At 40.4% G+C, this 13,511-nt stretch overlaps 1 protein-coding gene across 3 annotated transcripts; it reads right to left on the reverse strand.

The window, feature by feature from the left end:
• Nucleotides 1-357: 357 nt before the first annotated feature.
• On the reverse strand, nucleotides 358-12,686 carry LOC110531777 (mucin-2). 3 transcript variants are annotated; one of them, XM_021615184.2, is made up of 12 exons: nucleotides 12,380-12,686; nucleotides 9,390-9,500; nucleotides 9,164-9,247; nucleotides 8,691-8,801; nucleotides 8,470-8,544; nucleotides 7,921-7,941; nucleotides 5,062-5,106; nucleotides 4,757-4,798; nucleotides 4,184-4,285; nucleotides 4,045-4,069; nucleotides 3,840-3,907; nucleotides 358-2,233 (listed from the first exon to the last, which is right to left on the reverse strand). In XM_021615184.2, exons 1-12 carry the CDS (start codon nucleotides 12,441-12,443, stop codon nucleotides 2,220-2,222), a joined length of 762 nt encoding a protein of 253 aa, XP_021470859.2. In that variant the 5' UTR covers nucleotides 12,444-12,686; the 3' UTR covers nucleotides 358-2,219. The 3 variants fall into 3 exon arrangements, with proteins under 3 accessions (XP_021470859.2, XP_021470858.2, XP_021470860.2); XM_021615183.2 differs by having other exon boundaries at nucleotides 3,837-3,907; nucleotides 12,380-12,684; XM_021615185.2 differs by lacking the exon at nucleotides 7,921-7,941 and having other exon boundaries at nucleotides 3,837-3,907; nucleotides 12,380-12,685.
• Nucleotides 12,687-13,511: the final 825 nt, after the last annotated feature.

Here is a 13,511-nt window from a genome sequence, read left to right on the forward strand (position 1 = left end):
GGACAAACTGATGGCTGTGTGAAAGCTTCACTCACGTAGTAGTCTTGCATCTTGCTCTGGAAGAAAGCACTGAAGATCTGTCTCGAATGGACCAAAATTAAGTGGAGGACCTGTTGGACTATATATTCTTAAGAGTTTTCTTAGTACTTAGTATGTTCTCTCCCAGGTGCTTGTAAGGGCACAGGGTAGCCTAGTGGTTAGAGCGTTGGACTAGTAACCGGAAGGTTGAAAGTTCAAACCCCTGAGCTGACAAGGTACAACTGTTCTGAACTGAACTGTTCCTAGGCTGTCATTGAAAATAAGAATTTGTTCTTAACGGACTTGCCTAGTAAAATAAAAAAATAAAGACAGGTAGGATTTCAGTTGAGGTGGTTTAATAACGCTGATTCACATAGAGCAGGCACAGCACAGTGTATGGGCTAAGGCACTTTAAGGTATGGCTTGACAATTGTTTTAACCAAGATTGGTTGTGAAAGTAAAAGGGGAAAAATGGCAGGTTAATACATCCTCCAATTACATTGGCTATAAACAATAATATGGCTTCAATAGGTTATGTGCTGCACAGGACAAAACAGGCTGTGACTTCACTAATAAAAGATCAGAAGGGTGTAGCCACCCAGCACTACAAAGCAGCACCATCATCCTCACACAACTGCATGAACTTGAATGCATGTCTACACAATCCACAATAAAACCAAATAAACTATACTTCACACATACAGTATTTATAGTTACAGGGCATATAAACACGGCACTGGGGAACATTATACTATACAAATCACAAATGTTCGAAATGAGATGACAAAAACAACCGCGCTAGCAAGCTTGCATTTGCTAGTTTGTGGCAAAAACGCAAATTAGCATAACAAAGATAAACGACATAATTGTCAGCGAGTACGTCCACAACATTAACACATGAAGAGTAAGACATATGTACTCATATTTCTGAAGGACACACGCTGGCCTTGGTAAAACAAATAATGCTAACTAAAGGAAAAAACAATAGACGGCTTGAACTAATTGACTAGACTTTTCTCTAGTTACTTCCTTATCCTCAGAGCTGGAGATCGCCCAGCATGCGCTGCTCCATATAACCTGTGGGCGGAGCTACAGCTCTCAAATACTGAATATTTTATTCTCGATAGCCTTTCCTATGGTTGTGTTATATAATTCAGCACATTAAAGATACCGTGTGTAGCCAGGTAAAATCAACATCCAAAATCAACAAACTTTCGTGAGCATGTACAGGTGCAAAACAACAAATATTCAACCAATGCCGATCAGTCAAATAACGTTCTTCTTTATTTGAGAAATTCAAATTTTCTTTGACCAGTGGGAAGTCTTATTGTTTGCTCTAATATACACAATAACTGGTTGAAAAGCAGGAAACATACCGGCAAAATAGCTAATCTTTACAATCCTGGCATTTACACTGAAAGCTAAATAATTTATTACAACAGATTTGAAGCATACAAACACTTAATAATGTGTACTGGTCACTAACTGGTTTGAATCAAGGAATTGTGTGCTGAATTCAGGTTCAGTGCATTTGGATTTCATACATGTTTGTGTGATATAAAATCAAAACCAGTATCTTAAATACAGGGATGAGACAAACAATCCTCTTGCACCCAGACAATGAGCTTTTGGGTTCATTTATTCACATTAATTCAAAATCTAGCATTGTTTTCCTGAATGAAATGTCTGGATCTTGATTAAATTGAGATCACAGTTCCTCCTTGGCTAAATTACCATCAAATTAAGAATACAAAAAACAGTGAAGTACATATTTTTAAAAATGATATACAGTATCCTAGTGAATATTTTTTAACAGACACATGTTCAGTTAAGAGTCCCATATCCTACAATACTACAATACTCTTGATTAAATTGAGATCACAGTTCCTCCATGGCTAAATTACCATCAAATTAAGAATACAAAAAACAGTGAAGTACATATTTTTAAAAATGATATACAGTAAGTATCCTAGTGAATATTCTTTAACAGACACATGTTCAGTTAAGAGTCCCATATCCTACAATGCTCCACACCAATCTTCTTTCCACACTATACAGTATAAGAATGTGCCCACTTAGCTTTCGGGATTCTTATATGCCATATTTGATTGTCCAGCATTTTTAGATAGTTGAAGGTCTTGACCATTTTTCGGGTTGTGAGAGCTATTGGTCATATACTGTCAAATGGGACGCCCTCCCTTTTATCTTGCAGCAGCTGAAAGGGAGAGTTCAAAATTAACAAACAGGTTATGTATTATAAAACCCCAACCCAGGATCATACAGTATTTGAGAGGTGTGGTTGTATAAATGAGACCGCTCTTTTAACATCCCTCCCATTACAACAGGAATTTCAGTAGCCAAACGTTGTCGAACGTTGCACATAGAAATGCCATGAATAGAGCTGCCGTGATTCCTTATTCCTTGTTCTACATAGCATATTTATATCTGAATGTTACATAACGTTGCCTCCTGTTGAAATCACCCCTGGTGTGTTTACTTTGTGGTTACTCAATAGAACAGTAGAGGTCAGTATTGTATTATTGTCCAGATATCTGAGTTTGGGCTGTGTCGGCTGAAAGTGGGACAATGGCCCGAGACCAAGGGGTTAATTGCACTGTGTTGCACAAATGACAGTAGCCCACATGGTCATTTGACAGATGTCTTTATCCAAAGTGATTTAGTCAAAGAATCCTCTTATCCATTTTATTTCATTATAAATCTCTCAGAGACTGCAACATCCAAATCTCCCAAACAGCTTTAAAACAACTTGATGTAATAAAGTGTAGGCTTATTGTGACAATAGCAGTCAGTTATCCAAAACCCTAACTAACACTTTCTCTCTCAGCAGAATTCCTGACCGCTGACACCATTTCCCCCTTCAGCTACCAGCCAACAGCTCAAGGCTCTTATTACACTCCATTTGCACACACTGTATATAGATTTTTCTATTGTGTTATTGACTGAACTTTTGTTTATCCCATGTGTAACTCTGTGTTGTAGTTTTTTGTTGCATTGCTTTGCTTTATCTTGGCCAGGTCACAGTTGTAAATGAGAACGTGTTCTCAACTGGCCTACCTGGTTAAATAAAGGTGAAATACAATTAAAATGTATAAAAACAGTGAAAAGAGAGGAAGGTGGAGATTGCTATGCCCAATTCCCATTTGGAGGGTAGACCTACAGATGTAGAATCTTAATTTGATCACACAATTGCAGAAGAACTTTACACACAGGGTCTGACCGGCAAACATTGACATTTGCTGACCCAGGGAGCCACACAATAGAGGCTGTCCAAAATAATATGTGTTTGTGTGAGGAAGTCTGTATCTTTCATCCCCTGCTGGTCTTTCAAGGGAGGGGCGAAAAATCACAGGAAACACTTTCCCCTGCTCTCACCAGCCCAGGCACTTTACTGAACATGCACAATGTAATATTAAAAGCTCCCAGCTTGCCGGGAATAATTGCATGTCCACGCCAGATAAAACAAAGTTGTAATGTAAAGGGATGGGGGAAAGGACAGAGAACTTGGAAAAGTTAAGTAGAAGACTACTGGTCTGCGTGTTTCTCTTGAACTTTGATCATTTGATTGAAGCTTTCATCTTTGTCTTCCAATTACTTGAAGGGTAGGAGTCATGGGAAGTGCTTGGACTAATTGCTTGGTAGAATCTTTTCACACTACTGAGCCGAGCCAAACTGCACTGGTCTGGTTAAGCATCCACCATAGTTGCAGGAACTGTGCTGAAGAGGACCACTGTGCTGAAGAAGACCATAACAGCAATTGACAATGCTAACTTGCTAGTAAGTAAACAGTTTAAACGTACCACCAGAGGACTTCACCCCGAGAAGCATGACACCATCTTTGGTGCTGTCCGACCTGCTCTGGAAAGAAGCACTGCAAAGAGGAGAGAGCAGAGCATATTGGGAGTAAAATATTGTATTTTTCTTTAAAAGATGATGGTATATTTGAACTGTTCAAATGGGGTACGGTCTAAATTGTATCTTCATCTACAGTCCAAAGACTATACTTACTTTTCTGTTCCATTATCAATTGCCTCTGTTGAGGGGGGAAAAAAAGTGTGTGACACTTAGTTTGTAATGTCAATAGACTTCTGTGTATGTAGACATAGTGCTGTGCAGAGTCACATCTAATTGAGTAATTAAGTAATACCTGTGTGATCGTGGACCTTCATGCTTTTAAATTTGAAAAAGACGATGACAGCAGCCACCACAACTCCCAGGACTGGCAAAAGAATCCACAGCATATTCTTATCTGGAGACAAAGAGGAAGCACACCTTTCTTTAGTGTGGCAGACAAAACGGTTGTTTTTCACATACTATGAGAAGTTGGATTAGTACAATTGTTCCAACAGTTGTAATTGAACATGGCCTGACTAATGACTTTGTACCACACACACACACACACACACACACACACTAACAACCCAGTCAAATGCGAAGTGTATGCACCCTCTGGTGGGTGTGTTATTGGTAGAACATAGATCAGGAATAGGCAACCCTGGTCGTGGAGTGCCACAGGCACTTCATGTTTTTGATTTAACCGACCTGGAAGACCAGGTGTTTTGAATTTAGGCAATCATTGAACTGATCAATTAGCCCAGTTGGTCAGGTGTGGTGTCTCGTTGGAACAAAATTCTGCAGTACCTGCAGCACTCTAGGAACAGGGTTGCCTACCCCTGACATAGATGTAGAGGTAAAGGGGTCCATAAAGTTGCTACATTACTTGATTTAGGAGTTTCTGGTTCTTCATCTCCAGCCCGGTGACCTGAGTAGAGAAATAACATACTGTAAAACTCAATATACTCTGTAGAGTGATTTATGCAGTAAATTATATGATAACTTCTATGAACTTTCAATAACCACCAGAAGGAGATGCTAGTTCCATAATTTGGAACTTGTCATTTGGATAATGTGTCTATTTAAAATGTTATGTTTGTTTTGCTGACCGTGTGTGTTTTTTTCAGTGCGAGGTAAATTTGTGTCAGTGTGAGTTCATTTCTTTACAGATGATGGTAGCAGAGGACCTACTGGTATCTTGACCCGCATTCCTATTGTTCTTGTCTCCTTCCTGACCTGGAAACATTGTAATTTTTATCATTATACCATCCTGTTCATTTTCAGGTAGTGGACAAATAAGTGCATTGAGGGTAGGGTTGCAAAGCTACTGGTCATTTACCAAAGTTACCAGAATATTCAGTAATTTGGGTAATTCATTTTTGGCAATCTATGGTAACTTTGATGATTTATACTTATCTTTCATAAATTGTATTGATATATAGTATTCCTTCTTACAAATGAAAATAATGCCATTGTTGGTTAGATGTTTTTTCCATTAAATAGGCATTATTCTCTTGAAACATATCCACTAGAAATTCATGGAAAATATGGACACAGGTCTAATAATGAATACTATATATATATATATATATATATATATATATATATATATATATATATATATATATATATATATATATATATATATATATATATATACAGTACCAGTCAACAGTTTGGACACACCTACTCATTCAATGGTTTTAATATTTTTTTTACTATGTTCTACATTGTAGAATAATAGTGAAAACATCCACACTATGAAATAATACATATGGAATCATGTAGTAACCAAAAAAGTGTTTAACAAATCCAAATATATTTTATTTGTTAGATTCTTCAAAGTAACCACCCTTTGCCTTGATGACAGCTTTTCTTGATTTAGCACCTGTGTTTTATTAGTTTCTTTATGAAAATATTTAGCATACTAGATGACAGTAGCTAAAGCAAGGGGCTATAGCAGCACACAAGTAGACATCAAATGCATGCTGGGCAGGGCATGCCCTGAGCTCATTAAGTTAGCACTACTGGAGCGAAATTGGAGTGGGCGAGAAGGCCGACGCTCCAGCCTTTGGGAATCTCGCCAATAATGAATACTATATATATATATATATATATATATATATATATATATATATATATATATATATATATAGAGAGAGAGAGAGATCAGGGAAGAGAGAGAGAGCAGGTAAGAGAGAGAGAGGGAGAGAGAGAGAGCAGGTAAGAGAGAGAGAGGGAGAGAGAGAGAGCAGGGAAGAGAGAGAGAGAGAGAGAGAGACAGCAGGGAAGAGAGAGGGAGAGAGAGAGAGCAGGGAAGAGAGAGAGAGAGAGAGACAGCAGGGAAGAGAGAGAGAGAGACAGCAGGGAAGAGAAAGGGAGAGAGAGACAGCAGGGAAGAGAGAGAGAGAGAGGGAGAGAGAGAGAGACAGCAGGGAAGAGAGAGGGGGAGAGAGAGAGAGGGAGAGAGAGACAGCAGGGAAGAGAGAGGGAGAGAGAGAGAGGGAGACAGCAGGGAAGAGAGAGAGAGAGACAGCAGGGAAGAGAGAGAGGGAGACAGCAGGGAAGAGAGAGAGAGAGACAGCAGGGAAGAGAGAGAGAGAGAAAGCAGGGAAGAGAGAGAGAGAGACAGCAGGGAAGAGAGAGAGAGGGAGAGAGAGAGAGAGAGAGAGAGAGAGAGACAGCAGGGAAGAGAGAGAGAGAGAGATATCAGGGAAGAGAAAGAGGGAGAGAGACAGAGAGAGAGGGAGCTCAAGAGGGAGCTAGAGAGAGAGGGAGAGAGGGAGCTAGAGAGAGAGGGAGCTAGAGAGAGAGGGGGAGCTAGAAAGAGAGAGAGAGAGGGAACTAGAGAGAGAGAGAGAGGGAACTAGAGAGAGAGAGGGAGCTAGAGAGAGAGAGGGAGCTAGAGAGAGAGAGAGAGGGAGCTAGAGAGAAAGAAGGAGCTAGAGAGAGGGGAGAGAGGGAGCTAGAGATAGAGGGAGCTAGAGAGAGAGGGGGAGCTAGAGAGAGAGAGAGAGGGAACTAGAGAGAGAGAGAGGGAACTAGAGAGAGAGAGGGAGCTAGAGAGAGAGAGAGGGAGCTAGAGAGAGAGAGAGAGGGAGCTAGAGAGAAAGAGGGAGCTAGAGAGAGGGAGGGAGCTAGAGAGAGGGAGGGAGCTAGAGAGAGAGAGAGAGGGAGCTAGAGAGAGAGGGAGAGAGAGAGGGAGCTAGAGAGAGAGGGAGCTAGAGAGAGAGGGGGAGCTAGAGAGAGAGAGAGAGAGGGAACTAGAGAGAGAGAGAGAGAGGGAACTAGAGAGAGAGAGAGAGAGGGAGCTAGAGAGAGAGAGAGGGAGCTAGAGAGAGAGAGAGGGAGCTAGAGAGAGGGAGCTAGAGAGAAAGAGGGAGCTAGAGAGAGGGAGGGAGCTAGAGAGAGGGAGGGAGCTAGAGAGAGAGAGAGGGAGCTAGAGAGCGAGAGAGAGAAGGAGCTAGAGAGAGAGAGAGAGAGAGGGAGCTAGAGAGAGAGAGAGCGAGAGAGATACAGAGAGAGGGAGCTAGAGAGAGAGGGAGCTAGAAAGAGAGAGAGAGCATATGTTTCAAGACAAAATAGCCTAAAAAAAACATCTAACCAGCAATGGTATTATTTTCAATTAACTCTGCAACTGTCCCAACAACTGTCTTTTTTCACAACTGCCAACAGTTTGGCACCAAAACATTTACAAAAAGGACAAAAAAAATAATTGTGTAAAAAAAAATATAAAGGATATTTCATGCCAAATCCCACATAATAAACACCAATGGTATTCATTAAGTTGATGGTTTATATTTAGGATAATGTTAATCTTATTTGATTATTTAAAATGTTTTAAGGGCACAGAGGGCCAGAGATAATTACAGACACCTATGATAATCTGAAGTACCCAAGAAGGGCCACTAGACGTTTTGTGATAAATTATATAAAATCCTTGAAAGTTACCCAAATTCTTGTAGTTTACCTGTAAACTTCCAAATTTGCAGTAATATACCCTCACTTTGCAACCCTAATTGAGGGACAGTGATAGTGCTTTAGACTTACCTGTAATTCCACCACCTGAAACTGAAGAAAACATTAATGGCAAACCATTGTTATTGGGTCATGAGGACAATACCTAAACAAGGCAGGTATAACTCACTGTTCCTAGGCCGTCATTGAAAATAATAATTTGTTCTTAACTGACTTGCCTAGTTAAATAAAGGTCAAATAAAAAATAAAAATACATCAAGTGTTTGAATTAAGAAATGAAGGCTATCCGAAATGATGTAATATCTACACAAGCTGGCTATATTTATTTATTTATATTTATTTATTAGAATGATTATACTTAAGTCACTTCCATTGATTGTTAGCTAGCGGTGGCGAGAGTTTGCTGAAGTTTTTAGTGGTTGTTCAGAGAAAACCCAACCATGGATTACAGTCTTCCTGGCCCATATAGACCACTTCCAGGGTAAGGAACCATCTAACGTTGAGTTGTAAAAATCCTGAAATTCCCCTTCAAGTTACGGTCTTATCCAGTCCCAAGTTATTGGTTTAGTGGGTTATTTGATGGAACATAAGTAAATAAATCAGATTGACAGGAAACGGTACCTTTCTCTTCTGGTCTGGAGGTGGTCAAGGATCCCGGTGAAGGAAAACCATGTCTCTCTGTGGTTGTCTGAATAACTGAAGAATGACCATTTTAACTTTACTGTAATCAGTAGGCTATTTCTCGTTTACAGAGAAGAAGGTATCTTTAACTCAATGCTTTGCTTGCGATCATCTATCTTATCGCTGTTGTAATTTGAGAGAGGTTAGCAACCTCCTCTTACCTTGTGGGTGAGTCTTTGATGTAGCCTGAACTGTGGTCACATTTTGGAGTGGGTCACTCGTGGGAACAGTTGTTGTGGCCTGGGTCGTTGCCCCTTTGTCTGTTACCCATGCTAAGGGGGAAGAATGCACTCATTTAGAGCATTTCTAACATTTAAGATCTGGGGCAGTATGTATCAATCATCTTAGTAGGAGTGCTGATCTAGGATCAGGTCCGATTCTGTTCATGTAACCTTATTCATTGTGATCTAAAAGGCAAAGACTAATCCTAAATCAGCACTCTGAGATGCTTGATATATGGTCAGCCTCTGGTTATTATCATTTGGTTATTCCAACAGCCATGCATCTGTAGAGCTTATTTGACACGTGAGCACATCTGACCTGGGGTGTAGGACCTCAGTCATAGAAACACAGTTCACAAAGCAGACTGTAGTCAGTGTTTTTTTTTTTCAGATGGGCAATTGAAATGAAATACCATCATCCTTAGCATGTGGAGATGTGGACTGCACTGAGAGATGGGGTGGTGTTGCTGTTGGTTTGTCCGTGGCATTTACTGTTTCTGGAATGGAAAATCAGTCTGAAGAGCAGAGTTTCTCATTCTAAGGTTACAATGTCCTAAGGTTTTGACAGTTATTTGAACAAGAGATTAATAAAGCGTTTTGAATCGGAAACCATGTTTTGATATGTTTTCTTGTACTTACTGCGCGTGGTCTCAGCAGCGGTGGCAGCAGCATCGGTTAAACGGACAGATGTAATGGGAGTGTGGACAGATGTGATGGGAGGAGGAACACTCGTATTGGGTGTCTCAGTTGCTATGACGACAGATCAAAGATATTCTAACTCAGCAGGGTAAAATAAGATGCAAATCATCAAAAAGTAGCAGCAGTCGTCGGTGATGAGAGAATCTTAGACTTAAAAATGCAACCAGATAACATTTTTTTTTTAAAGGCTATCACTGTCTATGCGTCTGCCTATTGTTCATCTCTTGAAATATTACCTCAGAACCTCATAATATACCTACGTGGAACTTGGTCTAATGGCAGTCCATCAGGTTGCCCTGCTGCTGGTTCTGCTATTGGTGCTTCTGATCTTTTTTAACAATACTTAACTTCTGTGGCAACACCATAACCATACCGAACGACAAACAGGCAAAAAATTACTTCATGATTTAGTAAGTTGTTTACGTTTTCAAGGCTGAATGTAATATATTGTTTGCTAATACTTCCTGTTAAGAGAACCTGTAATTGTACCACATTTAGCAATAAGCTTCAACGGCAGACTAATTCTCGGTAAAGTGCAGCTCTAAATCCTAAAGCAATCTAGAGGATGTGAGAGCACTCCAAAGAGCTGACATTATGACAGATCGAAAGTCACCATTTCTATCTTGGTCGCTAAAACATTTCCTCAGAGATACTGGTCCCTTTTAGATTCAAAGGTTAGACAATTGTGTTGTTCCTGTTTGGCATGGTTTGAAAGACCACTGTCTTTCTATTTATTTTAATTTTAAATAGGCCGATTTTGACGATGCACCCCTGAGAAAGCCATCCCGTCTGTGACACTTCGAGGTGGATATCCTCTGCTTCAGGCCCAGACCTGTGAAAAGCTGCATCCTGTCCCAGACAGAGTATTGTTGTCCCCTGGCCCCTACTGGCTCGAACAGCCAAAGGGCCAGGAAGGGTTTCCTGTCTTCTCCCCCGTCAGAGAGGGGCTTCAGCTCAACTGTCTTCGTGCCTGATGTTTCACACTGACTTTTGAGCACATAACCCAATACTTTGACCCCTGCTTTTGCCTCTTTTTCCTCTGCTATAGCTGCACTTTGTCTTGTACAGAGACCCCTCCTCGTCGGCTGTGGTGGCAGATTCACCCCTGCCCCCACCCTTTCATAATAAGTACTGTACCTTATGGCAACAGTAATAATCTATTTCCATGATACAGGCAAATGGAAAGTGCAATCACTAAGCCTACATGGTAGGCGAAATACACTTGCATTTCACCCTTTAACAATTTAGTTTTCTATATATTATGGTGGGACATATTTGCAAGGGAGAAAACTGCCATTTCTCTCGCCACTCTAGAGAGGCTTGCACTGCAGTGACTTTTGATTGGGTGTTTCTTGCAGATGTTAGATTCATACTGGAAGGAGATTTGCTGCCGATTGGACCATTTCACTTCGAAAGGGACTCAGGACAATAATCTTTCCCCCTGTGAGAGAAGGGGCAGTTTGGTTCCCACTGACTATCTGCAGTTCCAATCACCTCTCTGGGCAGCACATGGCAGTTAACGATCCTCTTGGATCCGTGCCCATGATCCAATCAAAACAAACAATCTGGTGACTTCCTCTTTTTTTTCCACCAGCCCAAGTAACCACTTTAATTTGTCTTGGGCCTGGACATGGTTTTATTCCTAGATGTTTTGTCTTTGTTACCCGTGTTGTCCGATGCATTACGTCCCTCGAATAGATCGCCAAAGATGGAAAAGTTGATCAAAGTTGAAAAGTTGACTTTAAATAAAGTCGACTTGAAATAGATCCTAGATTAAATAAAGTAGACTTGAAATAGATCCTAGGTTAAATAAAGTAGACTTGAAATAGATCCTAGATTAAATAAAGTAGACTTGAAATAGATCCTAGATGAAATTAAGTAGACTTGAAATAGATCCTAGATGAAATAAAGTAGACTTGAAATAGATCCTAGATTAAATAAAGTCGACTTGAAATAGATCCTAGATGAAATAAAGTCGACTTGAAATAGATCCTAGATGAAATAAAGTCGACTTGAAATAGATCCTAGATGAAATAAAGTAGACTTGAAATAGATCCTAGATGAAATATGAAATATGAAATATGAAAGTCGACTTGAAATAAAGGTGTAAAGTGAACACAAGGTGATGAACAGGGTTCCTCCTACACACCGAATAAAGACTATTTTAGGTGTGCATTTTGTCTTTCAATAGACCTTTACTAAAATAGGAATAATTTAGGTCCTGCCAATAGCTTTGGTTGGTCTCGCTGTCAACATTCATGGCCATGTGTCCCTCTTGGGTGACTTGCACCACGGGGAGGTTTCAGAGTTATCCTGGCAACACTTGACGCAACTTAACACAAAGTGTTCAGAAATTGTATACTACTTTATAAATGTTAATTGCACCTTATCAAGGTTTGTGGCTGTACCTTCCTCCACATGAGGCTGACCAGGATAATATACATTATTTTGGGAACACTACACAAGATTCACATCAACGACAATAAAAAACAACGCTGCTCTTATCTCAGGCCAGGGCAAAGGAAAAAACCCACTTAGGCATCACAGGACATCCCTGGAGAAATGTTCAACATGTGAGCCTGTCTGTTAGAACAACTCCCAGACATACTGTGTTTCATGTCATACTTTAACATAATTCGTGATCCAAATGTCGATATACAAGATTTTTTGTTGCAAACCAAGTCTGGTTAAGATGGTAAGTAAATACTACAGCCAATTAAAACAATGATCAAGACAAAATAACATAAAACACAATAAACTTCAACTACTGGTAAGTCATGTTGTCTATTTTTGAAGTATACATGCTTCCCGACTACAACTTTTTAAATCCATTACTGACTGAATAAAAAAAACATACGATCTCCTATCCAAGTATGTTTGTAGTAATTTTTTACTCCCAAAAGCAGATCTAAATATCCATGTAGGCTTACCTGTAGTGAGGAGCTTGAGCGGGGTTAGGAGGATGATAAGAAGGGCAATCCTAAAGGTCTTCATGGTGGTTCTACTGAGCGCTCCCGTCCTGGGTCCTTTTTAGGGATCTGCGGAGCTGTGTGAGCCACTGCTATCAACCACTGGAAAAGTTGTTCACATTCTTGCCGATTGCTGCTTATTGGCACTTTCTTTGATACAAAAAAATGGGAGGAAGTAGACCAGCTTCCCTTGAGGTCAGAGGGTATGGGGAGGCTGCTTCGGCCAGTGGGAGAAGTCTTTCACGTGTCCCAGCTTGGACAGGAACTCGGCCCCTAAGGTGTGTTTGTACTTCAACGCCAACTCCTGTCACTTATTTTTTCCTGCCCGCGCGTTGCAGGCGTGGCGTGACCGGTGTGAAGGAATCTAGTAAGTGTCTCAGACTAGGCTGGGCTGTGTATGACCCAAAACAACATGTACAGATGTAGGATCTTAATTTGATCACTCTTTTGTTGCTGAGGATTTTCCTGCAAAGCAGGAAATGCAAACGTGTAGTGTATTTGAGTTTTAGAAGGCTTCTAAAGGTTGTAATTTCCAAATTTTCCAACACCTGTAAGGCCTATCAGTTCAGAATGGGCTTTCAGGAAAATAGTTTTGCCTCAAACTGAACTGCATGTTCAGCTCTTCAGCATACCCTTGAGAAACCCACATTTTCAAAGGAACTCATTCAAGGTGACAAATAATTGTTACACTTCTTATGTGAACCGTGCTCAATAAAACCAATATAGTGGTCAGTTGCAACTCTCGTTTGACTCTTTTAATATAGCTAGGACCATTTGCAAGGACTTGGCACCAAACTGGTGAAAGGCACACCCCATCATCTTTGTTACAGTTTATTTTAATGAACAGTTAACTGTGAGCCATACCCATTGGTGATTAATGTGAGTTCCTCAGATATCTTCTCGAGCTACAGATCTGCATTTGCATAGCTGCAGGGAGGGTGGTGGGATGATAAGTTTTAATCAGCCCTTCCATCAGTAATCAGGCCAGTCTTGCTCCCTCTCTGACCTTTAGGATCAGCATTGATCTCCTACCATGCCTCAATTCTGAGCAATTTGTTGGTTGCACAAATGATGGTATATTGGCAACACTTTA

The sequence above is a fragment of the Oncorhynchus mykiss genome, chromosome 9, assembly GCF_013265735.2.
Source record: "Oncorhynchus mykiss isolate Arlee chromosome 9, USDA_OmykA_1.1, whole genome shotgun sequence".
NCBI classification, from domain to species: Eukaryota; Metazoa; Chordata; class Actinopteri; order Salmoniformes; family Salmonidae; genus Oncorhynchus; species Oncorhynchus mykiss.

What these genes read in the sequence shown, in the direction of transcription:
- LOC110531777 (XM_021615183.2), bottom strand. Translation starts at nt 12,443, where the DNA reads ATGAAGACCTTTAGGATTGCCCTTCTTATCATCCTCCTAACCCCGCTC. An exon ending in ACCAGAAACTCCTAAATCAA is followed by an intron (nt 4,286 to 4,756) that starts GTAATGTAGCAA and finishes CTTTGTCTCCAG; the next exon opens with ATAAGAATATGCTGTGGATT. An exon ending in GAAGGTCCACGATCACACAG is followed by an intron (nt 4,070 to 4,183) that starts GTATTACTTAAT and finishes CCCCCTCAACAG; the next exon opens with AGGCAATTGATAATGGAACA.